The following is a 26,131-nucleotide window of genomic DNA, read 5'->3' on the forward strand; positions in this document are numbered from 1 at the left end:
CTGCTTTGGCGTTTTCTCCTTTAACCTTCATCAGTAGTTGTTTCAAGTCTTCATTATTTCCTGCCTGTAACGTGGTGTCATCTGTATATCTCAAATTGTTCATTTTCCTTCCCCCAATTTTTACTCCAGCTTCTTCTAGATCTAATCCAGCTTTCCTTATGATATGCTTTGCATAGAGGTTGAACAGGTAGGGAGATAATATGCATCCTTGTCTGAAACCTTTGCCAATTGGAAACCATTCTGTTTCCCCATATTCTGTCCTAATAATAGCCTCTTGTCCAGAGTACAGGTTGCACATCATGGTAATAATATGAAGAAACTCATTTTCAGTTTTCAACCTCCTTCTTGTGAATAGTTTCCCATGACTGGCTTTAAAAAAAAAAAAAAACTTTCATGCTCATGGGAACTAGATGGTATACCAAAAGAACTATTTTTATGTTCTTAATATTTTTGTAAATATCAAAGAAAGGACAAATACTGCAATTTCATTACATTAATATTAATAATCATTTATCTGCCAGGAAACCATTTAAATAACACTTGACATTTGCTGAGAAAGATTAATGCTTAATTTGCTGCAAACTGTGAAATACATTTAAATGAAAGGAAAAATGCTTCTGTCATTGGTAAAATTAAGGAACAAGAAAAAGCTAGTCACTTGTAAACATCTTTATATTTTTCAAAATGTCACTTTTAAAAAAATCCTTTCAGGTGTGGGATGTATTGGGAAGGAGGATCTTTTTCTTTAACCAAATAGCATTTTATCTGAATAAATAACTGAAATTATCTGATGAGACAGTCCAACAGAACCAAACTGACCCTCCGCCCTATGGTTCTGAGTTACTTTTCTTTATTTTCTTCCCCTGTACTAAACTGTGTTCTAGAAAAGTGTATTTGGTTGTTCCTTCCCAAACTACTTTTTGTAGTATCTTTACACTAATAAAATAATACAAATGGAAATCTGTAAACTGCTATACTTAAGAAGGTCTCAATGAAGAACAACTTTTAATAATAAAAGTATTTTGTGATCGTGATCAATAAATCCCCACTTTTACTTAGAATATATCTTGTAAAGTTGTCTTACATAGAATCATAGAATCATCATGGAATCATAGAGTTGGAAGGGGCCATGCAGACCATCTAGTCCAACCTCCTGCCCAGTGCAGGATCAGCCTAAAGCATCTCTGACAAGTATTCATGAGCTTAGTTGTTTTATTGTTACTGGGGCATAGTGTTCCCAGTCCCCAGGGGAGGCAGGTGATCCCCTGTTCCCAGTCTCTGCCCTCTGCCACCACTCCCCTGGCCAGTGTGGGGAAGGGGGAAGGCATGGGAACAGATCTCCCAGGAGTGATGTCATTGTGCAGGCGTGGGAGTGCTGTGTACTGTGTCAAATTGGGCCACAAACTGGCTGATTCCTGAAGATCTAGGTGAGTGCTGGGTCCCCTGCCCCAGGACGATAAGGGGACCTGGCAACCCTACTAGGGCATTCAGTTGATTGCCTATTCTATTGAACATGCTTATCTGACAGACTTATTTAATCAACAAAGTAGTGGCAATATTTATTTAAGTTCAATATATTTTAGAAGTTTATTTGGAAGTATACATACAGTTTGGTTACCTTGATCTATAGTTTCAAGTGCTGTGAAAATGTGTATAATCATGCAATTCTGCAGTGCTGTACCAGGTTGTTTTTATTTAAGGATTTTGTATAGATTGAAATACTGCTGCAAGTGTATTAATGATTTTTATTGCTTACTTGCCCAGCTTGTTATTGTGCAGATGAAAAATAGCATTTCAAGGTCTGGTAATATATTGACAAAAAACAAAGGAGTACTTTCTGTAGGACTTAAAAAAAAAACTATCCGAGATTGCCTTCACTACTTATATTCATTTGTATTTTAGAGAATGGATTTATTAATAGCTTCAAGCTAGTGTTTAACTCTCTTTTCCCCTTCTGTTTACCTTAGCACTTGCTTTTCTCTGTTTAGATAAAACCAGAATTATATTCTACAAGCTAAGGCACATAATATTCAAGTGTACAAGGTGTAAGAGGGCATCTGACCTTTCATTACTAATCTGTAACAGGTGCAACCTATTTTCTTCCAAATTGTGTTAATTTGTGTGTGCAAATTTATCCCTTAAAATCTGTATTCTGTGTAGCCTCCACAGGGGAATTGATCATCATGAATAGTGCTATGGACAGCTGAGAGAAATAATTACTGATATTTTATGCTTCCGAGTCAGTCTTTTTAATGCACTTCTGTTTTCTCTGCTTGTTAGGAAGGCTGAAGTAAGTTATTCATTGCTGGACAAAAAAAATGTTTGCAAAAGTTCATGTGCAAGGAACAGTGCACACAGTTACAAATTAGTTTCCTTTACCATTTCTGGCAAACTCATTACAAAGTAATGTGGCCTGTGTTGAAGTGCACTTCCCCTGGGACCAATAATTGTAAATAAGCAGGGCTGCAAGCTGGCTGATAAGTTGTTGTTCTGAAGATAACTGTCCTTTTTAGCATTGTGTTTGACCTTTCCTTTTATATTGCCCTAGGCTTGTCTAGTACCCTCAAGGTCTATTTTTCATCTTAAAATTCTCGGAAGAAAAGAATAACATGCAGTTTAAGAAGAGTTTAGGATTGCTTAACATTTCTGTGTTTTCTTTCATTTCTATGGTAATTTTTGACATATTTAGGAACTCCAGCTAGCATTTACTTGAACAGGATTTCTTTCTTCCAGTAATGCAACCTTTCTTATTGATGTAGAAAGCAGTATGTTTTACTATTTTACGAAGCGTTAAGTGTACTTTCTATATTAAGTAAAACTGTAATATCAGTTATTTTGCCTGATTCATTTATATATAATTTTTTCCTAAAAAATTAAATTAATTTTTTTATCAGTATGAAATGCTTGCATTTTGAAGTTTTGATCACATTACTTTTGTGTAGGAAATCTAAATTATGCTATTGTAATCAGCAACTGATGTTAAATGATGAGGATAGCCTCCGTTATTTAAGTTTATTGTAAAATAAACTCTTAAGAGTTACTTTATAGAAGTAGAAAATAGTTTTGTACAAAAATTAGGCTTATGAAGGAAAACTTGAAGATCCTTCTTAAATATTGTTTATTCCCTATTTTTAAATTGTATTTTATTATAGCTTATAGAAATCAGGACAAATTATAAGGTAGCAAACTAACCAAAATTTACAAAATATCATACTTTAAACATACCGTTCAATATGAATTATCCAAAAAGGCCCATTTGTTTTGTAGTGAGTTAAATTCTTTCCTCTTTGTAAAAAAGTTATTTTAATCATAATAAAAGTTTCTTTAACTTTTCAAACCATTCTCTCAAAACTGAGACAATGTCTTTCTTCCAATATTTTGCAAATATCATTCTGTCCTTTATCAAAAATATCTCAGGTGACATATATTAAGGTTTAGACCTGCATTTATAGCTTTAACCACTTTCCCCCAATAAACTACTGCATGATACCAAGTCTGCCACAAATGATAAAAATCTGCCTTAGGCAAATTGCAATACATTTACCAGAGCGTAAATGATACATTTTAGCAAGATTTTATGGAGTTAAATACCACTGATGGATCACTTTCAAGATATTTTCACTGGTTAAAGGTAAAGGTAGGCCCCTTGTGTAAGCACTGAGTCATTACTGACCCATGGGGGGGACATTATATCACGATGGTTGTGGATTTTCCAGGCTGTATAGCCGTGGTCTTGGCATTGTAGTTCCTGACTGGCATCACAGCTGCTGGCGAAACGTCAGGAACTACAATGCCAAGACCACGGCTATACAGCCTGGAAAATCCACAACAACCATCGTTCTCTGACCTTGAAAGCCTTCGACAATACATTACATCACGATGTTTTCTTGGCAGACTTTTTACGGGGTGGTTTGCCATTGCCTTCCTCAGCCATCTACACTTTACCCCCCAAGAAACTGGGTATTCATTTTACCAACCTCAGAAGTATGGAAGGCTGAGTCAACCTTGAGCCACCTACCTGAACCCAGCTTCCGCCAGGATCGAACTCAGGTCATGAGCAGAGCTTGGACTGCAGTACTGCAGCTTACCACTCTGTGCCATGGGGCTCTGAATACAAAAGTTTGGCAAGAAAACATCTTGATGCAATGTCCCCCATGGGTAAGTAATAACTCAGTGCTTGCACAGGGGACTACCTTTACCTATATTTCACTGAACTGAAGACAAATTGAAAAATGAGAACCAGAAGTGAGAATATATTTCCAATTTTGTTTAGAAATCGAACATCCTATCATTTTAACCCATTTAAAATTACTACTACAGACATTAATGCAGAGAATTATTTATATATGACATTAAATGCTTTATAACTTGCACAAAAACCAATTCTAACTCAGAAAATGTCTGAGCCCTTCCCATCTCAGTGTAGTGGCATTCAAGGAGCTCTTAATCTGAATGTATTAAAAAAAATTAATCAAACCTGAACTTTAGAACTAACCACTTCAAAAGATATTATTTTATTATTCACTCTAAGGGAATTATAGGTATATAAACCAGATTTTCCCACTTTAAAAGGGAACTAAACTGATACGTGTGAATTCTTTCAAGGTACCTTACTAGGGTTGGCAGACCTAGGGAGGCACACTGGGGGATGAGGGTGCACGGGTGAGTTGTGCAGGGAGGTACTTAACTCCAGAGTATCCCGTGTCATGCCAGGAACAATGTCATTCCTGGTAAGATGTGGATGGGGGGGCACTCCAAAGCACTTTGCCCCCAGCATAGCGTTCTCTCACCTTTCTTCCCCCTACCAGCCAGGTAAAAGGCAGTGGGGGGAAGAGGCTGGGAAGGAGGGGTGTGGACAGGAAAAAAATTCAGTAAATTCAGTTTGTTAATATTGAACTGGGAAAAAATTGATATTCCTCGAGTGCTGAATTCATTCTTTAGTTTGGTTCTGTATTACAGAGCAAATTCGGTAAACGTCCTCCATTGTTTCTTATGGGAATGTCAATTTGGTTTTTTTTCCAGTGGCTTGGAGAGGTCATTCTTTGACTGAATTTCACCAAATTTTCATGGGACTTACTCCTAACTGATTGAACCCCAGGGGGCCACTTTATGCACCCCCAAAGAACATTCCCCCAGCCACCTCCAATCTTTTTTATTCCTTAGGGGGGAAACTATCTGAGGGCTGGGAGTGGCATTTTCCAAGCAAAATCCACCACATTTTCAGGAAACCTACTCCTTACTGTCCCCCTAAAGATCTCCTAAGTTTCAGGGAGATTGAACCCCAGGGTTCAATTCTGTGTGTCCCTGAACAAGGTGCTCCCAGCCACTCCATTTGTTCCTATTGTGAGAAAAAACTCCAAGCTGACTCCCACTGCAGAAACACATGAAGCAAAGCTACCATGGTCAGAGGTACACTCCCAAATATAAGCTCCACACCAGACAATCCAACAGAACCAAACTAACTCCCCCTCCCAAAAAACTCAAGTGCCCCCTTAGCAGGCTGACCAGCCACTCCCCATTGTTCCCAATGATGAGAACTTTTACAAGTTCTTTCCTAGGGGCACATACGTACAGGGCAAGAATGCCACAGCCAATGTGTGCTGCCAAATGCAACCTCATCTCTGGGGAAGCCCAACAGAACCAAACTGACCCCCCTCAAAGGCTCCAGTGCCCCCTGAGCAGGCTGATCAGCCACCCTCCATTGTTCCTTATGAGGACCAACATCACACCAGAGAATCACCCAAACCAAACTCAAGCAAGGGACCATCTTGCAACTAGAAGCAAACTGAAGTAAATAATGGAATCCCCCCAGAGAACCAAAGTAAAATAAGGGGACCATTACATCCATTCCACCCAAACCAAACGGAAGCAAGAGACACAACTTAACCCAACAGAACCAGTGTCATTCACAGCAGCGAGGCACTGGGTTCAGCCAGTCAGGGAACACCACAGAACAGAACCAAGCAGCCACAAGCACAAGACAATGGCAAGCAAGTGCAGTTGCATAAGATAGATCCCATCTATGTGGCCTCAGGCTGAAACTGACAGTGAGGTATTTGGGAAACCCAAGTAATTCTCTCTCTGAAGCAGACTTCATTATTGACCCTCTCCTGCTGCTGCAGTGAGGATAGTTAAGTTAACATTAGAACAACACATTGCATACGTGATGTAATTACACAACAATATTCTGTAGCTTCATTTGGGTGTTTCTATGGATTTGCCTCTGTGACACATCGTGTGTTGTTCTCTGCTTTTCCCTAACGTCTCTTTCTGACTCTTCACATCCTAGTGGCAAGAGAACAACATTTTTGACACCTCTTTTCTCAATTATCTACAGAAATTTGTACTAACATGCTGGTGGTTTTGCAGTGTGTGGGGAGGGGGGGGGAATCCAAATTGCAATGTGCATTTTTTGTGCCAACTGAATTGCAATGTGCATTTTTTGTGCCTCTCCTGCTGGTTTTCTACCTAACTTTTTAGTCTTGGGAAGAGCATTTTCCCGCACCTTGCAGATTCCCAGAGAATGCAGGCATAAGGTGGGCTAATCTCATTTACACTGCGAGTCCACAGTTGGGAAATTGAAGAGTGGCATGGTGACCTTCAGAAAGACCAAATGTTCAACTCTAGGGGAGCAAGTGAGCGCAATGTGAGCTGACAATGTCGCCTGCATGGGAAAAGATGTATTTGTTCTCCATACTCATCAGAGGGCATGAGAGGAGCTTCTGAGCTTAGAGAGAGAGGTCTGGCCAGACCGCCTCTTTCTTGGCCCAGTAGCTCAATGGCTTGGTGGAAAGAAACTTGCAGGGCTGCAAGGTAGTCCTGACTCTTGCCTCTGCTGAATCCTGGCTCATGCGCCTCACTTTCCCAGAGAGGGAAAAGGGAAGCCAGAATATCTCTATCTTCATGGACATTCTAGTGCTGGCTGTGGGGGGAACCTGCTGAGAAGGGGTGGGAGGGGGACCAGCAGAGTTGAGCCTCTCCCCATCCCCTCTGCTGGCAAGAGGCCCCTCTTGGCTTGCCTACACCACACCAGCAAAGATAAGGCATCTCTCATGCTGATGAGGTCCTTGGCCCACTCAACAAAGATGCCCTTGATGTGCGGGTCGCATATGTTCGCCAACACATACTCCTCCTCAGTGAGAGGCTGCACCAGGCTATGATGCCCTGTTGCAGCCTGACAAGTGCGTGCAGTCCTGGAATAAGGTCTGCATGTCCTGTGTGTGTGTCCAGGAAAGAGGTTATAGCACACAGAGCATATGCGCCAGATGAATGAGAAGACCTAGGGTCATCGTGTCAAATGAGACCTTGACAATGAATTCCTTGAAGAGCATCAGAACCTCCAGTGTCTGGATGAGCCAGTTTTCTGGGCTGAACTCACCCTCCTCCCTCCAAGTGTCACTCTCTGAGAGCCACACCATGAGGTCAGCCTGCTGCTCCACTGTGAGCAATGCTCAAGTATGCACAGGTGGAATTCCAGCGAGTGACAATATCAGATCAGGAGATGCTCCGGCACACCTGTCCTGGCCTGCTTTTGGTGTAGTTGGTGAGTTGCTTTCAAGGTGCACAAGAAGTGACTTGTGAGTCACTGGCAATTCTGGAGAAGACACTGGAACTCATGAGTTGCAGGATCCACTGCAGGTTCCTTGGAGGAACCCAGATCAAGAGTATTCTTCACTAGGAGGTGAAGTTTGTGGGCATCACAGTAAATGCGTTTGAAGCCTTGCTTGTGTCACCACTGCCTTCATATTTGTGCCACCATCAGTAAACATATATTCCCATGGTCTGCCCTCACCCTAACCTACCCAGTCCAGTAATTCCCTCTTGATGTTAGCAGCGATGGTCTCCACTGCATATGCCTCATCAAAATCCTTGGTCTGGAGCAAAGCCTTGCAGTAGCCAGCGCAGCACTCTCCCATCTACCACTGCCTGATGCTGGTCATCCCATGTGCACCCTGAAGGACATAGGATTGCCACCAGTGCACAGTAAGCTAAAGGTACACAACCTGCGACTGAGGGCAGGTACAGATGTTCGACATGAAACACACAGTTCATCGTCATTCTTCTGTGCAGTCCCATGTTGCGGACTGCTCATGCGCAGGCCTGCTGACAGAAACTTTGTTGGCTTCTTTAGAGCTACATTAGGGGCCACTTTTCCTAGGTCACATAGAGATCTGTTTTCCCACTTAATCGGCCATGTGACCATCAGAGGAGCCACACACCCCCTCAGTTTTTCTAGCCGCCGCAAAGAGAGGAACTGTACTTCTGAGCTCGTTTGTTACTTCTTGTGTGGATTTGAATTCTGACTGCTTTATTCTGGTATTTTGACTTCGGACTTCATCTTTGTGTGCTGCTTCAAAACTTAGTGATTTTGGTGGTATTATTTGAGCTGTTCCAGTTGAGTTGTTTTCAATGACATGAGTGATTTCTCTATGTTCCAAAAGGCCCTCTTCAAGAAATGCTCCCAGTGTGGGACTAAAATGACACACTCTGACCAGCATGACCTATGTCTGTTGTGTTTGGGCAAGGGGCATAATGTTGGCTCTTGTTCCATCTGCCAACAATGCACCCTGAAGGCCAGGAATGAAAGGGCCCAAAGGTTGAAGGTCATGTTGTGGGAGAGAGTGTTTTTCAGCTCCGATGTAATGGCCTTTGAAGTGCCTGCCTGCACCAAGGCGGGGTGAATCTTAAGACCACTAAACCTTTGTCTACTCCAGATCAATGGCCGAGGGCTGGATCTGTGGTGTCGGTTCAGTCAGTTCTGTGGTTGGATCCGATCGATTCTAAGAACCTTGCTCCAGGTACAGCATTGGAGCTGAGATAGTCCTCCAAGCCCCTGCTGAAAAGGTCTAAAAAGACCAAACACTCCTCACATACCAGATCCAAGACCTATTGGAGTCAAGCCAAGCAAGATAAATCGCAAGTAGTAGTAATCTTAATGACCCCAAGGACTCAGTCGCCTAATCTCAATTCACCGAGCCGTTCACTATCCAAGGGCGATCTTCAGGAGCGGGAACCAACTCCTGATGTAGAAACTCTGACGGTCTGGACAGTGAAACGTGGGTTCAAACTAGCCTCGTTCAGGAATCTGATTCCAGTGATGGAAACTTCAACTCGGATCCGATCTTCTACATCAAGGATCCTTTCCCCGACTCCGAGTGAACATAGTGAGTATGGAACCGAGACACTCATTTCAGCATTAACATCACATGGCATGTTGTATTCCCCTACCGTACCATTTCTACTGGCTGGGTGGCCCTTAAGGCTTTGATGCCTCGGACCTGAGACCGTCAATGTTGTCAGGGATAGCTTGGCTCACACCATCTTCGCCTGTACAGCTCCAGGACTAGTATGAGGAGGATGAAGAGGATCCACCTATGATACTATGTGATGTCAGTTCCGAGACTTTGGATCCATTTCCCAATGAAAACGTTGAACTATCCTTGGGTTAACCTTATGAGGATCTCTGTCTGTATACAGAGAAAATGTCCAGAATGGCTCAAGCTCTGGAGCTCAATGTTTTTTCATCCTCCCCACAAGCCTCAGAGAAATTATTGGGCAGATTGTACAGTGATGCACCAGCATCAGTGGTATTCTGCATTGTGGAAGGCCTTGATGAAGTCATCCTGAAGGCATGGGAAAAACCAGCGGAATTGACTCCTACCTCCAAAAGAGTAGAAGCAATGTATAAAGTGATGCAAGACACTTGGGCATCCCTCTTCAAACACGCTGTACCATCATCCCTGGTTACGGAAGAGTTCCAGAAACATCGTTCTGGGTCACATTTTGCACCACCAGACAAAGAGGGCAGAAAATTGAATGGCTATGGAAGGTGCCAATACTCGTTCTCAGCACTTAATTTAAGGATTGGTAACCACCAGATAATCATGAGTGTGTACCAGTTATATTTGTGGGAGAAGCTCTCGTACTATGTCGTGGGTCTGCCTGAAGATAAGAAGACAATGTTCACCTTGCTACAGAAGGAGGCCATTTGAGTAGCTAAACAGCAGATGAATGCAGGCTGCCATGCTGTGGAAAAGTCAACCAAGGGAATGGCAAGTTCCATCCTGATAAGATGCCATTCCTGGTTATGGTCAACAGCTTTGCCACTGGAGATGATACTAAAGGTGGAGGAGATACCCTTAAAAGGCTCAACACTGTTTGCTGCTGCTACTAACGACACCCTCTTCCAAAAGAGAAAGAATCGTCAGATGACCAAGTCCTTAGGCATCGTTCCTACAGAACAACATTCTTTCAAGCCTGTATGGACACCAATAAGGGGTATTGGTGTCACAACCAAGCTAAACAATTCTGACTTGCTGCAACCACACCTGCTCCAAATCCTTGTTACACAGAGAGATAGTCTGCATATTACTCTCAGTAGGAGCCAATAACATCTGACTCCTGGGTCTTAATCATTATTCAATATGGTTATGGTTTGGAGTTTGTGGCAATACCTGATTGCATTGTGGTGTCCTTCACCACAAATACTGTCTTGCCAGAACTTGAAGGGGAAGTGCAATCAGTATTAAAAAGGAGGGCTATCCAAGAGGTTTTGAATGCTGACCACATCCTGGGTTTCTTCTCAAGGTTCTTTCTTGTTCCCAAAAAAGATGGTGGTTTTTGACCTATTTTGGACCTTAGTGGTCTAAATCATTATCTTAAGGTATTCAAGTTCAAAATGGTGACCCTTTCTGCTGTTCTTTCCTTTTTGAACACTGGAGATTCTTTTACTGTTTTAGATTTGAATGTTGCCTACTTTCATGTAGTAATTAAAAGAGAACACAGGAAATATCTCTGTTTCAAATACCGTGACAAAGTGTTCCAGTATACAGTGTTACCCTTTGGTTTGTCAGCTGCACCCAGGGTATTTACTAAGTGTATGGTGCCTGTGGTTGTCCATCTCCTGGCACAGGGGAACCCAGTCTTTCCATATCTGGATGATTGGTTGGTATCTGCCCCATCAAAAGAAAAATTGGTGTGAGATGTCACCCTGATGGTTGACACATGCTTATGCTTAGGCTTAGTCATAAATGTCAGTAAGTCCAAACTCGAACCCTCTAGAAGACTAACCTATATTGGAGCCGTCCTAGACTCCATGAGTGGTAAGGCAACACTACCACCTGAAAGTGCAAGATCCATTCTATCCCTAGTTATATTCTCTAAAAATAGATTTCATTCTGTATGGAAGATACAGAAATTGTTCGGCCACATAGCTGCTACTACAGTGATGGTGCCTTTTGCATACCTGCATGTGTGTGCAGAATTGCTTTGTAAGGAGACTCAAGGCAATGTTACATTCTCCAAATCATAGATTTTTCCATACCTAGACAAGTAATAAGATCCTTACACTGGTGGACAGTAGAGTCCAATTTGTTTAAGGGTGTTCCCTTTGGTGCAAGACATTGGGATATAACTGTAACAACTGATGCTTCTACCCAGGGTTGGGGTGCTCATTGTGGTTCTATGTCCATACAGGATAAATGGTTAGAGACAGAACAATCTCTGCACATTAATGTATTAGAATTTAGAGCCACCCACTTAGCTCTTGTTTCTTTTGCAGATTTTTTTCAGGACAAAAAGGTCCAAATCCAGATGGACAACACTACAGCAATGTACTATATTAAACAAGCAGAGAGGCACTGCGTCTCTAACCCTTTGCACAGACGCTATGGCCATTTGGAACTGGGCAGTGGCCAACAGAGTGTCCCTGCATGCCATTCACATTGCTGGATCGGACAACTCCAGGGTGGATGTGCTCAGTGGAATACTGAGTGCCAATCATGAGTGGTCCCTCAACGAGGTTTATCTCAATCACATATTTGCCCAGTGGGGTGACCCAGAAGTGGACTTGTTTTCCTCTGCAGTCAACACGAAGGTTCCAGTGTTTTGCTCTTTGGCAGGAAATGATCCCCCCTCCATACAGGATGCGTTTCAACTCACTTGGACAGGCTGACTGTTCTACATGTTCCCACCAATTCCCTCAGAAGTGTTGTGCAAAATGCACCAGGACAACACAAATTGCATACTAGCAACCCCATTTTGGCCAAGACAAATCTGGTTGCCAAAGTTACTAGAGCAGTCCAAACAGACTTACATCACACTGCCACTGACCCCAGACATACTGACCTGGGGGAATCTGTTCTATCAGAACCACAACAGGTTACACCTCAAGTGTGGCACATCCACCCCAGGTGCTAGATTGCTCTCAAGAAGTGCAACAGGTACTGAATGCTAGTCGGCTATCTACTAGACAGTCTTATGCATCCAAATGGAAGAGATTCTCTTACTGGGCCCACACTAAGGGCATTTCAGGCAGCAGCTGCCTTTTTTAGACTACCTATGTCACTTGAAGTCACAGGGTTTAGCTACAGCATCTTTAAAGGTTCACTTAGCTGCTATTTCAGCTTTCCATGAGCGCATGGAAGGGAAGACCGTGTTTTCTCACTGAACTTCTCAAAAATTCCTTAAGGGGGTGTTGAATCTCTACCCTCCAGTTGTACAGCTGGTTCCTCAGCAGTCACTGTCTCTTGTGTTATCACAACTTATGCTGCCCCCGTTTGAACTGTTGGAAACCTGTTAATTACAGTTACTCTCCTGGAAAGTGGGGTTTCTTGTAGCAATAGCATCTGCAAGGAGAGTTAGTGAGTTATCTGTGCCTGGGGTCTGAGCCTCAGCCCCCAGACTTGCCGAGCGGGAGCATTGGGAGGCAACTGGGAGACAGCAGCCCTGCCACCCCAGCCAGCAACCAGGGTCAGAACCCACCTACGCCCGGGGAAAGGGGCAAAGGGCCAGGGCCTCAGAGGGCTAGAGGAGGCGGAGAGGCACCAGCTAGACCCACCCTCCAGGGGGTCGATAGGGGGCTCAATAGAGCAGAGGGAGAGGGCAAAAGCAGGGGGAATAGGGACCCAGCAGCTGCCCAAACAGAGCTCTTACCTGGCAGAGAGGAGAAGCAGCCCCAAGCCACACCCAAGCCTATGCAGCAGCTGGAAGGCAATAACCTGGCTCAGGAAAGGTCAGGGACAAAGCAGCCCCAGGGGGAGTTGCCACAGGCATTCTGGGGGAGGAGCTGGGCAGCCAGCCAAGAGGGCACAGCTGGGCCTGCCTTTGGCAATCAGCAGAGTCAGTGAGGCTTGACAGCCAGGCAACAAGATGCAGCTGGTGCTGGTCAGTGGAGCCAGATCAGCTACCTCAGCTGCAACTACTTGGGGCAGCCCAGGACCAGGCTGGAAGGAGGGCGGGTGGAGGAAGGAAGCCCTATAAAGGTTAGCTGGGAAGAGTGCTGGGGTGGAGGATGTGAGTAAGGAGTGGGGCAGTGTGAGAGTGGAAGCTTGGAGGAGAGTTCTGGGAGGAGGAGGAGGAGGAGGAGGAGGAGGAGGAGGAGGAGGAGGAGGAGGAGGAGGAGGAGGAGGAGGAGATGATGATGATGATGATGATGATGATGATGATGATGATGATGATGATGATGATGATGATGATGATGGAGGATGCAGGGGGTGAGCAGGCCAGGTTGAGCAGGCCAGCGAGTGGACTGAGAGGGAGTCTGGGTGATGTATACTGCTCCTCCTTCCCCAGAGCAGGGTCCTGCAGCATCCCTGGCACCCCTCTGATGTCAGGGCTGGTGCCCTGCCCAGTGGCAGTGATGGCAAGCCCTGACAATCAGCTCTCAGGTCTGACCCACTGTTTTTAAGGATTCACCCTAACAAGGTGGTTCTGAGACCAATTCTCAGATTTCTGCCCAGGTGGTTTCATCCTTTCATTAGTCTCAGGATATTAACTTTCCTGTGTTTTACCCTGACCTACAGTCAAAAGCAGAGAGAGCTTCTTGGATCTGAAGAGGGTGCTGTCCTTCTATTTTGACAGAACAAAAGGGTTCCAAGATGACACACATTTATTCCTATGTTTTAGTGGGCACAATAAGGGGAAGAGAGCGTCTGCTCAAACTATATCTAGGTGGAGAGCCATCTATATCTAAATGGAGAGTTTTGTGTAGTGGTTAAGAGCAGTGGGACTCTAATCTGGAGAACTGGGTTTGATTCTCCACTCCTCTGCTTTAAGTCAGCTGGGTGACTGTTAGAGAATTTCTATGACCCCTATTCTAAAAGACCTATGTATGAGCATTTATTGGAGTTGACCTTTCACGCACAAGGCAAAAGTTGTTCCTTGTAAGCCGATTCCTTCTGACACTGTGGTTAAGTAAGGTTAGAAAGCCCTATTGTAAGGACAGTATCTCTTGTTTTGACTTTGTACTCAAGTATTTAGCTTGAATAAGCTCCCTCTTGGGAAGACACCCCAAATTCCTTTGTGGCACCAGACGTGGATCATGTTTATATTACAGAGAGAGTTTACTGTCTTGTCAGTCAGGCCTGTATTGGTGCCATGTCTCCTGCGGAATTTTATTCTGAAGAATTGTTTGTATCTAGTTTTGTATAACAATTTTCTCTTTTCTGTAAACAATTAACTTTTGGAAAGTATATAAGACACTCTGCTGTGGCTGATTTTTTTATGCATATGTTGGAACATGGCATGGCATCTGGTTTTTATTGTAAATAAAGCTCATTATTTATGGATCACTGTTTGGTGTCTTGATTACTTGTGGATGATGGCTGTTGGGAAATATAATCTGAACCCAGAGTACCTTTAAGAAATTTTTCTTTAATAGTGACCTTGAGTCACTCAGAGCTCTCCAGAGCTCTCTCAGCCCCACCCACCTCACAGGGTGATTGTTGTGGGGCTAATAATGGGTGTTAAGTTTTCCTGAAGGGTGGAATATAAATTGAATATTATTTTTGTTATTATTACAATCCAAACAGCATATCAACAAGTCAAGGTTTCTGGGGAGGTTTCATTGGGCTTTCTGGGGTGGTTATTTGGCTGTTTCTATCAAGATTGCTGAATGTCTCCCCATAGTCTGGAGTTATAGTGACATCTCAGCAAGGGGGGGGGTTTGAGCTGCATCAAAAGTAATTAAGGTTGCCAGATCAGTTAGATGTTTGCTAATAGACTCTTGACTTATAGATTGTGCTGGATATTTCCCCCCTTCTTTCTCTTTTTGTCTGTGTGGCAGAGACTTAGATTTAGATGAAAGAACATACTGAAACTTACAAGTACAGCTTCATTTGGTTATTTGAAGAGAGAACCCAACATTTATTTTCTTGAGGACGCAATTACCTACATATACAATTCTGAGCACTTTTCTGTATGATTACAAGTTTGTTTTATTATAAATTTATCTTAATTGGAAGTAAAAACAAGATTAAAAAAACATTGCCCTAATTGGAAAGAGCTTATTGGGTCTAAAAAGAAACTATTCAGTAACCAATTTAAGGAATGTCTGGGATTACAGCCAACTATTGATAATTTAAAACTTGCCAACTTTCCTTCTTTTTTAGAGGAAGCATTCTATCTTTTCTGTGGATTTTTGTTTGACTTTATCTGCATTTTTTTAACCTTTGATGGACTAGATGAGAGAATCTTTTTATCTTGAATTGCAAACTGTTTGTGGATTATAATTGCCATCTGATTACCAGAATATTGGATTACTGGAGAATATTGGATTACTGGAGAAATTGGTTAATAAAACTGCCATTACTTAATATCTAGAACGGATTTAAGGTAACCACTAAGAAAAGTTTACAACTCTTTATTGAAATTTCAAAGGTTCTTCTTTGGACACAAAGAAACTACACAATAACATGGCTAATATAAAATAAACAATTAATTACTGCTGTCTGCTGGTTGGCTACTGGCATGTACTGGTCAATTGAACTTTTAAATGGTTTTCTAAATTAATTCCTTCCAGATGGGAACTTCTACCATCATTTTATAATTTCCTGATTTATCATGAAATTGTTCATACAGGGTTGGCTGCTTTTGTTACTATATATCCTGACTTTTTACATGTACTTGATATTCTGTTGCATAAAACAAGATTATAAGACGACTTTAATTGAAGAGTTAATTAAGTATTGAAGAGTTTAATATTCCAATGTTTAATTGATGGATTGAGGGCTGGAGGACTGGAGGGGTTCTATATTGTTACTGCTGCATGGGGAGATTGTTAGCGGTCAGGAGATGAAGGAGGATGGATAATCTTAAGAGAATAGCCAAAGGTACAAGGAAAGGCAAACTTGAACTCTGCTCTGAAGATGAAATAGAACGAATAGCAGAAAAGGTCTTATCCTCTCTTTCACAGCAACTTAAGGCCCTAATGATGGAGCTGGTTCAAAACACCAAAGGTCAAATCAGAGAAATTCAGAAAGAGGTTTGGGAATTGTCAGCACAAATTAAGAAAACAGACAAGAAAACACAAGAAACATTTTCTGAAATTAGGAAGGATATACAAAACTTAAAGACTGAGGTTTCAACTAGATTTCAAGAAATAACAAAAAAGAAGCAAAGTATTCAAGAAATTAAAGAGCAACACAAAAAGTTGAAAGAATCACAAGACCAAACTGAAGCATCACAATTACAACAGTCATTGTCCCTAACGGATGCTGAGCAAAGAATAGAGATATTAGAAATCCAACCTAGGACCAAAACTTTGAGATTTCATGGCATTTCAGAAAAAAATGGGCTCAAGAACTATAGAGCGAGTTTCGGTGAAGGTTCAAGAAGATTTTCCAGAAATTGAACAAATCTTCAGGATCAGTTCTAAATACGCAAGTCGACATAAGCTCCCAAGAGACATATTAGTTACTTTCTCACACAGGAAAACAAAGGACACTATTCTTCAAGAACACAGGAAATAACTGCTAAAAGTAGAAATATTGCTAAAAGTAGAAAAGAAATACAAATGTTCCAAGACCTACCACCAAAAACAATTAAAAAATGAAAAGAAATTGGGACCTTTACGAAAGTTTTGCAACAGAAAAATAAGATCCTGTTGGAAAATCCCTTGTGGATTGGAAATATTTCTTGAGTCAAGGAAAAAAAGCAGTGTCATCAATTACAGAAGTGAAAGCTTTGTTATAAGACTTAACATCAGATATTACTGATCAATCATTGAGCTCGGATGACTCCAATTCACTAGAGAAAGAAGGAACAATAAGGAAACAGGAGAAAAAGTAGAAAAAGGAAGAAAAATGAATGGATTTAGGATAATCTCATTCAATGTGAATGGATTAAATTTCCCCGCAAAAAGATCAAAAAGATTTAATCAGTTGAAGAAACCAAAACCAGATATCACATGTATTCAGGGAACCCATATTCAAAAAGACCAAAATACTTACTAAATTGTAAAAAATTGGGCAATGTCTATTTGTCGTCACCACAACTGAAGAAAAAACGTGTGGCTATATATGTTAATAATCAAGAGTCCCAATAATCAAAGTGTCATGTCTGTACCCCTACATCCATGTCATTGTTCTAGCCAAATGCTCTAACCATCACTTTCATTTCTCAAGCAGCCTGAGAAAACAGCTGTCTTATCTCTTTCCTTTGAAGCTCACAGGAGTGACCTTGTACTGTCTGAAATGTTACAGTTTACCCTTATGCCTTTTGTCCTGTCTAGGCTGATGTATAAACTCTGAAAGAAATTCCCAGACCCTTTCCTGCGCAAATCTGTTGTCTAAGTGGGAGGGGGGAATGATTGAGTATTTAGAGCTGTACTTTCTTCAAGTTTCTATTCCTATCAAGGAAGCATGTACTGATTAGATGCTTTCTTGCCTCTGAGTAATTCATTAAGGAAATGAGTAAACATTAAGGAAGAACAACCCTGTAAAAAACTGAGGTTAAAATACCTAGGACCTTTTCCTGTAAAAAGAGTAATAAATGGTGTAACTATGGAAGTAGAGCTTCTAAAGAACTTAAAACAAATCCACCCAATGTTTCATTTCATTTCAGCCTTTTGAAAAAAGCTCCCCCACCAGATGAATGGCATCCAGAAAAGGGAGCTCCTCATCCAACACTTTTGGTTAGCCAGATCCACTATGAAGTGGAAGAAATTCTGGACTCTAACATCAAACATAATAAACTTTTTAAATTTAATCAGGTGGAAGGACATGGATGAATCTTTCAGAGAATGGGTAGAGTAACCTCACGTAAATGCTCCAAGACTAATTTCAAAATTTCACAATGTTATCTTGAAAAACATGGGCCCTAAGGGGAAGGGGGATCTTTGGGGAGGCAGAAATGTCATGTCTGTACCCCTACATCCATGTCATTGTTCTAGGTGGTGAATCATTGCTAATGCTGTACTTTAATTTCATTTTTCAAATGCTCTAACCATCCCTTTCATTTCTCAGGCAGCCTGAGAACACAGCTGTCTTATCTCTTTTCTTTGAAGCTCACAGGAGCGACCTTGTACTGTCTGAAACGTTACAGTTTACCCTTATGCCTTTTGTCCTGTCTAGGCTGATGTATAAACTCTGAAAGAAATTCCCAGACCCTTTCTTGTGCAAAGCTGTGGTCTAAGTGGGAGGGGGGAAATGATTTGAGTATTTAGAGTTGTACTTCAAGTTTCTATTCCTATCAAGGAAGCGTGTACTGCTTAGATGCTTTCTTGCCTATGAGTAATTCTATGGACATATATATGGAAATGATTGGATTTCTGAATAAAACCATTTAACCAAGAGCCTTGGACTTCTTGTTGCAATGGTACAGACACTTGTCTACCATATCCTGTCACCCATAGTCTGACACAAAGCCCGGAAATTCTTCAAGAATTGAAAGATGAGGAGGGGAGATAATACGATCTTAAAAATAAGGCTTTCTGATCGACAGGTATGGACATTGGTCTCATTATATGTACCGAACAACGGTCAAAAGAAATTTTATGAAATATTCTTCCAGAAATTATTAGATTTTCAAGGAGTGACCTTAATCTTCAGAAATATGAAAGGTGTCCTTGACTCCAAAACTGATAAATCAATAAGGTCAGGACAAAACCTTCCAAAGTGTGTATTCAATTATATGTCAATCCTGTAATTAGAGGATGCTTGGAGATGGCTAAAGGAAAGGAAAGAGACTATACATTTTTCTCAGACAGGTACCAAGCTTACTCTAGAATAGATGTGTGTTGGATATTCAAGAGCTTTTTGACAAAAGTAGATAAAGTAGAAATTCATCCAAGAATCATAGCAGATCACAATCTGACAGAGTTAATTTGTCAAATAGGAGATGAGAAAGAAAGGAGATGGAGACTGAATAATACTGTATTATTACAGGAGGGTGCATTGCAAAAATGCAGGGAAGAACTGATTGATTATTTCAGGATAAATACTACAAAGGATGTCAATCCAATAACAATTTGGAAAGTCAGGAAAACTTATGCAAGAGGAACACTGCTAGCAATAGCCTCCAAAATGAATGAAAAAAAACCTAAGTTGGAAATAAAAGACAATTTAACCCAAAAACTGAAAAAAAATGGAACAAGACCACAAAAGAACAAGGGATAAAGGGAAATGGGAAGAAATTAAGCTTTTAAAGAATCAATTAGATTTATTGGAGGCAGAAGAAATTCAGAAAAAAACTAAAGTATCTTAAACAAAGACACCTTGAAACTGCTAATAAACCTGGAAGATATTTACAGAGCAATCCTAAGCAGTGTTAGTCCAGTCTAAGCCCATTGAAATCAATGAGCTTAGACTGGAGTAACTTTGCTTAGGATTGCACTGCCAGTGTATTTATTTTTTGTCTGAGAAAAGAGAGAGAGAAGAGGAGGATACTGGGAATCAGGGAAGGTAATCAAATAATTTATAGAGAACAGGAAATGAAAGATCAAATCAAAGCCTATTTCTCCAGTCTTTACAAATAAGAAACAATGAAAGAAGAGATTGAGAAATATTTACAAGAGACACCAATTAAATAATTTACAACTGAGCACAGAAACATCCTAAATCAAGCAATAACAATACAAGAGATAAATTCTACAATCAAAAAGCTGAAGGTTGCAAAGACTCCTGGTCCGGATGGATTCACAAAATGAAAATCTTTTTAAAGATAATTATCAAAAAGCTTGGATGAGAATGATTGAAGATTTGCACAGATGGGAAAACCTTTAACATTTCATGGCCAGGAAGAATTACAGCTGTCAAAATGAATATCTTACCCAAACTGAACTTTTTATTTCAAATGATTTCAATTTACATAGAACAAAAGACTCTCAATAGGTGGCAGAAAGTAATAAATGACTTAATATGGAAAGGGAAGAAACCAAGGATAAGATTCAAAGTACTGCAGGCCAACAAAGGCTGAGGAGGATTGGCAGTGCCGAATATCAAACTGTATCATCAAGCAGTGGCGCTAGTTTGGATAACAGATTGGATTTTAAATCCAAGTAGTAGATCTATCAAATTTGGAGACAGTGGATATCAAAGAAGGCATTCATAATTACTTATGGATAAAGGAATCATGGAGACCCATTTATAAGAAGAATGGGCCCATATATTAAGGGATGGATTGCTTAAAATATGGTTTCAAGTCCACTAACTTCCTCTCTGATGTCAACAATTAATGCCTACTATGATGCCCCTACGAGAAATAGAATTGATCAGCTCAGTTATGAATCAATGATCAATAAGAAAAGAAATATAAGAACTTGGCAAGAAATCAAAACTCAAGGTAAAAATATCCCATGGCTGATATATCTCCAAATAGTATCAAGACTAAAGGAACAAACTATCAAAGAAGGTGGTAGGTTGAGAGAAAAAACACAATTTGAACTATTAATGTCTGGAGATCTGAAGCATCTCCTGGGGCAGATCTACAAAATCCTACTGCAATACCACACAGAAATGGAGCAAGTGAAAACCTGTATGTTAAAATGGTTGGAAAACTTCGGAGAAACTATTTTGATGAATTTATGGGAAAACTTCTGAACAAAGGACATTAAATTTACAGATTGCCAGTTATTGAGAGAGAATTGGTATAAAATGTTCTTTAGATGGTACGTTACCCACAAAGACATTGCAAGAATGAGTAAGGATTATAGTGGACATTGTTGGAAATGCCAAAGCATGGATGCAACATTTTATCATATGTGGTGGACTTGCAAGAAAATGTGAAAATATTGGATAAAGATACATGAAGAGATGCAGAAGATTCTTAAACTCAGATTTGAGTTAAATCCAAAAAATATGCTCTTAAACATCCTACCAACTAATCTCAGAAAAGAACATGGAGATTTTTTCTGTTATATGGTGACAGCTGCAAGAGTATTTATATGCAGCAAAATGGAAAACAGCTACCTATCCTGATATGTCACAGTGGAGTGTTAAGATCTATGAGTATGCGTCAATGGCTAAATTAACTAATCTGTATAATAGACTGATAGCTGGATTTTGGGGGAAATGGAAGGATTTCTTTAGCTATTTAGGAACATTAATTAAGATAACTTAGTATAAAGGCAAGAAGATAAAATATAGAGAATTAAGGGAATGAAAATAGAAACTGATCTTATAGTTTCTATACATAAAATTGAGAGAGATGGAGACTGGTTATATAATTATATTTCATTGTGGCAATTTTGAATATACTCTTCTACTATAATCTAATTTTAAGTTCTGTGCTTGTATAGTTCAAATTAATTCCAAATGTACTTTTTATATAAGATTGTATAAATCTCAACTCAATTTCCAAGATAGCTGTCATGTAATCTTTTATTATGCACTTTCTATCTTTTCTTACATCTTTTCTTTTAAATAAAATTTCTTAATTACAAAAACTTGCATCTTATACCTCTCATTTCGAATATAACAGTTTATGCGATGGAAAAAATGTACAATAGTATTATATGTTTGTTATATTTACTATGGGAAAAATTGTATCCTATAAGTTATAAAATGAGTTAGAGATCTTTTATGACAAAACAGATTTAGTTTTTATAAAAACAACCTAGTATTTCATAAGTTCTGTGATGGATATATGGAATCCTGTACTTGTCTATTAATTTATATTTGGATGTTTAATACTTCTTTTTTTAAAAATTTTATTAGGTGAGAATATTAATACATACAACTTTCAAATATCATCTCAATATCATTTTCCCCCACCCTTTCCCTCCCCCCCTTTTTCAGGACTTCCAACAGCTTTCCAACCCTGTATCTTAATCTATTCCTAATCTATCCCCTTTTTCTGTAACTCATTATATCATATTTACATTCTGCTTTGTTAAACTAAGCCCTATCTGTTAGCTTCGAATCTATTATTATTAACTTAAAATCTATTATCTATTACTATCTGTTAACTTCAAATATATTTAAATTTAAGATAACAATTAAATAAAATATCTACTTTATTAATTTTACCAATATCTATTAACTCCAAGTCCACTTAAATTTAGGCTCGCAATTAGCTAATACTTCACTTCATATGGTAAAGATTCTGTCTCTTCCAATAAAAAAAACCCATTCTAACTGTTTAATACTTCTTAATAATTTTCGTCTAAATTACTATATTACATTTTGGTGCTGGGTATTGATTCTTGCACAGATACATTCAAACATAATTTAAAACTTGAAAATATGTGCTAAAATACATTTGTTAAAGTTGACTTCATAATATCTATCACAATCAGTCGTGACTTATTTATTTATTTATATCATTTAGAGTCCGCCTTTCTCACTGAAACTCAAGGTGAATTACATAGTGTGAGATTAGTACAATCAGTAGCAAGGACTAGGGCAGGCATTTCCATACAGTGTCAAGAACATTTCCATAAACAATGTAATAAGGTAAATGAACACAAGTTTACAAAGACATAGCATTAGCAAGAATCCAATATGGGGTTGAAGAATTTCTGAAACAGAACATAATTAATTCTAGGACTTACATTAAACAACATGAAGCACAGGTAGTATATAGGACTACATATTTAAAACAACAGATAATATGTAAGACAACATAATGGTGAAGTCTATGGTTCCTAACACTTTAGTGAAACATCTGGGACCCCTTTCCTACAATACCACCCTCCTAGCTGAGAAAAATGCCTGTTTGAAGAATTTGGTTTTGCATCATTTTCGGAAAGCCAGGAGTGAGGGAGCTCTCCTGACCTCCTCAGGCAGGTCATTCCATAGGGTAGAGGCCACCACAGAGAAAGCCCATGTACAGGCTGCTGTTGATTTTGCCCATGTACTGGTTGGCACCTGCAAGAGACTCTGTTCAGATGAGTGAAGCTGCTTGGAGGGACATAGGGAGGGAGGCAGTCCCATAGGTATGCTGGACCAAGGCTGTGAAGAGCTTTGTATGTAATAACCAATACCTTGAACTGAGCATGGTAAATAATAGGTAGCCAATTGAGTGACTGTAAGATGGGAGTAATGTTCAAGTTCCTTCTTGCACCTGATAATAGTCGAGCTGCAGCATTTTGCACCAATTGGAGCCTCCGAGTTAACTTAGATGGGAGACCAATGTATAAATACATTACAATAGGCAAGTTTTAATGTTACCATAGAATGGATCCAGGTGGCCAGGTTGGCTGTGTCGAGACAAGAAGCCATTTTCCAGGCTAGAGTGAGATTGTAGTAAGCATTTTTTGCAGCTGCCTTAACTTGTTTTTCTAGTAGTAGGAGTAGGAGTAGGAGTGTATTAATAATAATACATTCCTAAACACAGTTGTACCCTGCTAAGACCACTGAAGTAAACTGCTTAGGATTGCTCTGTAAATATTGGTCGTCTTTGAGAATAGCTCACATTGAGATTGGGCTGTTGCTCACACAACCCGAAAGGTCCTTTATTACGGGGCATTTTGAAAGCCTGCATTACATATAGTAGATTAATACTGTTAATTTCACTGTTGGGAGGTTGCCTCAGGGTTGCCAGTTCCCCCTGCCTTGAAACCAGGGAGTGCTGGGGGGTGGGGGCATGGGTTCTTCTCACGTGTGTGCACATAAAGTGCATGCTCCACAGGGCTTTTGATGATATCTTCTGGTTCATGCCAGAAGCAATGGATTCTCAGTGGGGCTGATTCTTTAGGAAACTGCCAAAAATATAGTATCAACACCAATAACACATAGTTGCTTCTGATTTGAACTGGAGGTGACACCATCAGAATCCCCACAGAACACTTGCTATTTCACTGCATGCTCTGGTCAGCCTTCCCACACTTCTCCCCTCTGCTGGCCAGGTGAGCAGTGGGGAGGGTAGCAGCTAGGGGTGGAAGATCCCCTGCCCCAATGGGAGGCTGGCAACCCTAGGTTTGCTGTATAGGAATCACTGTTTTTTTCATATTCGGATTCCAACAAAATAACTTACTGCTACAGAAAGCTATCTTGAGTAAGCCATAGCGAATATCCAGATTTTATCAGTAGGATAGGTGTCTAGTGACACCTTAGAAACCAACAAGATTTTCAGAGGGTTTAAGGTTTCAAGAGTCAGAGTTCCTTTCTTCAGGTATCTGAAAAAAGATTTGGTTCTCAAAAGCTTACACCTTGAAAATTTTGTTGTTCTGTAAGGTTCCACTGGATTCCAGTGATCCTGTTGTATTGCAGACCAACATGGCTACCCACCTAAAACTAGAATTTATCAGTGTTTCATCTGTGCTAATTTTTTTTAATAAAACAATAATTCTTCCAGAGCTGTTGAGATAGCAAGTTGATGTACCTTAGGATTTATCATACAGCTTAATTCAGTCTTTTGATAAAACATTTACTTGCCAGATCTGTGTGCTTTTAATAACATTAAACTCTATTTTAAATTTTTTAGGCAATCTTGGGCGTGTGGACCACATTACTGATTTTGAGTATGACCTGTTCATCAGGCCAGACACATGTAATCCTCGTTTTCGAGTCTGGTTTAACTTTACAGTTGAAAATGTGAAAGAATACCAGGTGAGTACCATTTGAAAGAACACTGCTGTATACTTATGCATGGGATGAGTGCCTAGAGAGCTAATGATTTGTGTGACTTGTGTGACATTCTGTGACTTAAATAAGTAGTTTATGTACTAATTAGGTGAATAGTATTGTTCTTCTAAAATATTGTGCACACTAATTTGCCACAACTTGTCCCCTTCTCTGTTCTCTTGGACTACGTAGGATACTTGGGCTGAAACATTTTAAAACTGGGCAAGAAGGCCTCAGGCTGTGGCTGTCAGCCTACCTGTTACCTCTGCTTTTCTAACTTAGCCTGTTTATCAGCCTTCTCGGTGATGTGAACTGATTTAATTCTAAAACATTCTGTGTATTGGTACCTAGGAGAGAAGAGACTGCCCTGCTGATCATTTTCTCTGCGCTGTACCACTTTCTTAAAGATTTAAGATGTGTTATTGTCATCTTATTGTGATTTACCTCTTATACCCAGATTTTGTTTCTAGCCAATATATCTTGCTTTCTGTATTGGTTGTCCCACAAAGAACAAGTGCATTCATTCAAACAGACAATATATTGGTTCATTTTTGGCTCCCTTCAAGAGAATTTACCATTCAGTTTTAATTAACTTTTAGGTTTTTTGTGCAAACACATTTCACTAAAGCGCCCAAATTACTACTTTGTCTGTTAGTATGGAAAACACAGATAAAATGCCAACCTGTTACAAAAAGCTCCAGTGACATTTTTGAAAAATGAGTTCTAAGCTACTCATCTATTGATGTATTTTCAGGTGGTTAACTGTGTTGGCTTGTAGTAGAAGAGCAAGATTTGGGCACAGTAGTACCTTAAAGACCAACTAAATTTCCAGGGTATGAGTTTTCAAGATTCAGAGCTCTCTTCATCAGATATGAGGAATAGAAAAAGGAATGGATTTTTATCATCCAGGCAGAGTTGGAGGGACATTGTAAATTGGAGTGTCAGTAAGCTAGCTACAATACATGTTGTACTTAGCTTGATAGAGCCTGGGTGGTAAGTGCAGAAAACTAGCATTCGTAATGTGAGAAAAACCCTATGCCCCAGCTCAATCCTGGGGGATCTATTGTTCAAAATCGGAAGTAAACTCAATTTCAGCAATCTCATGCAATTTTCCTTTGGAGTTTCTCTGCTTGAGAATAGACATGGGCACAAACAGCATTACGAACGGAAAAAAACCATGAACAGCCCCTTCGTCTGTTCATGAACAAGCCATTTGTGAGGCCCCATTGTAAACAAACAAGTGGTTGCAAGCCTCCTTCATTGCCTTAGGCAGCTGTTCATCAAGCCAGACAGTCTGGCACCTGCAATCAATTCCCTTGGCAACCGGAGGCAGGGACTGAACTCTCTCT

At 40.2% G+C, this 26,131-nt stretch overlaps 1 protein-coding gene across 1 annotated transcript in view; it reads left to right on the forward strand.

Annotated features, from left to right (window-relative positions):
* Positions 1-26,131, forward strand: part of AGBL4 (AGBL carboxypeptidase 4) — a 2,119,283-nt gene that overhangs the window by 60,200 nt on the left and 2,032,952 nt on the right. Inside the window, exon 3 of the mRNA XM_054979842.1 lies at positions 24,643-24,767. Coding sequence (XP_054835817.1) covers positions 24,643-24,767 — 125 coding nt within the window. The remainder of the gene's footprint in view (positions 1-24,642; positions 24,768-26,131) is intronic.

This window comes from Eublepharis macularius, chromosome 5, assembly GCF_028583425.1.
Source record: "Eublepharis macularius isolate TG4126 chromosome 5, MPM_Emac_v1.0, whole genome shotgun sequence".
Classification (NCBI taxonomy): domain Eukaryota; kingdom Metazoa; phylum Chordata; class Lepidosauria; order Squamata; family Eublepharidae; genus Eublepharis; species Eublepharis macularius.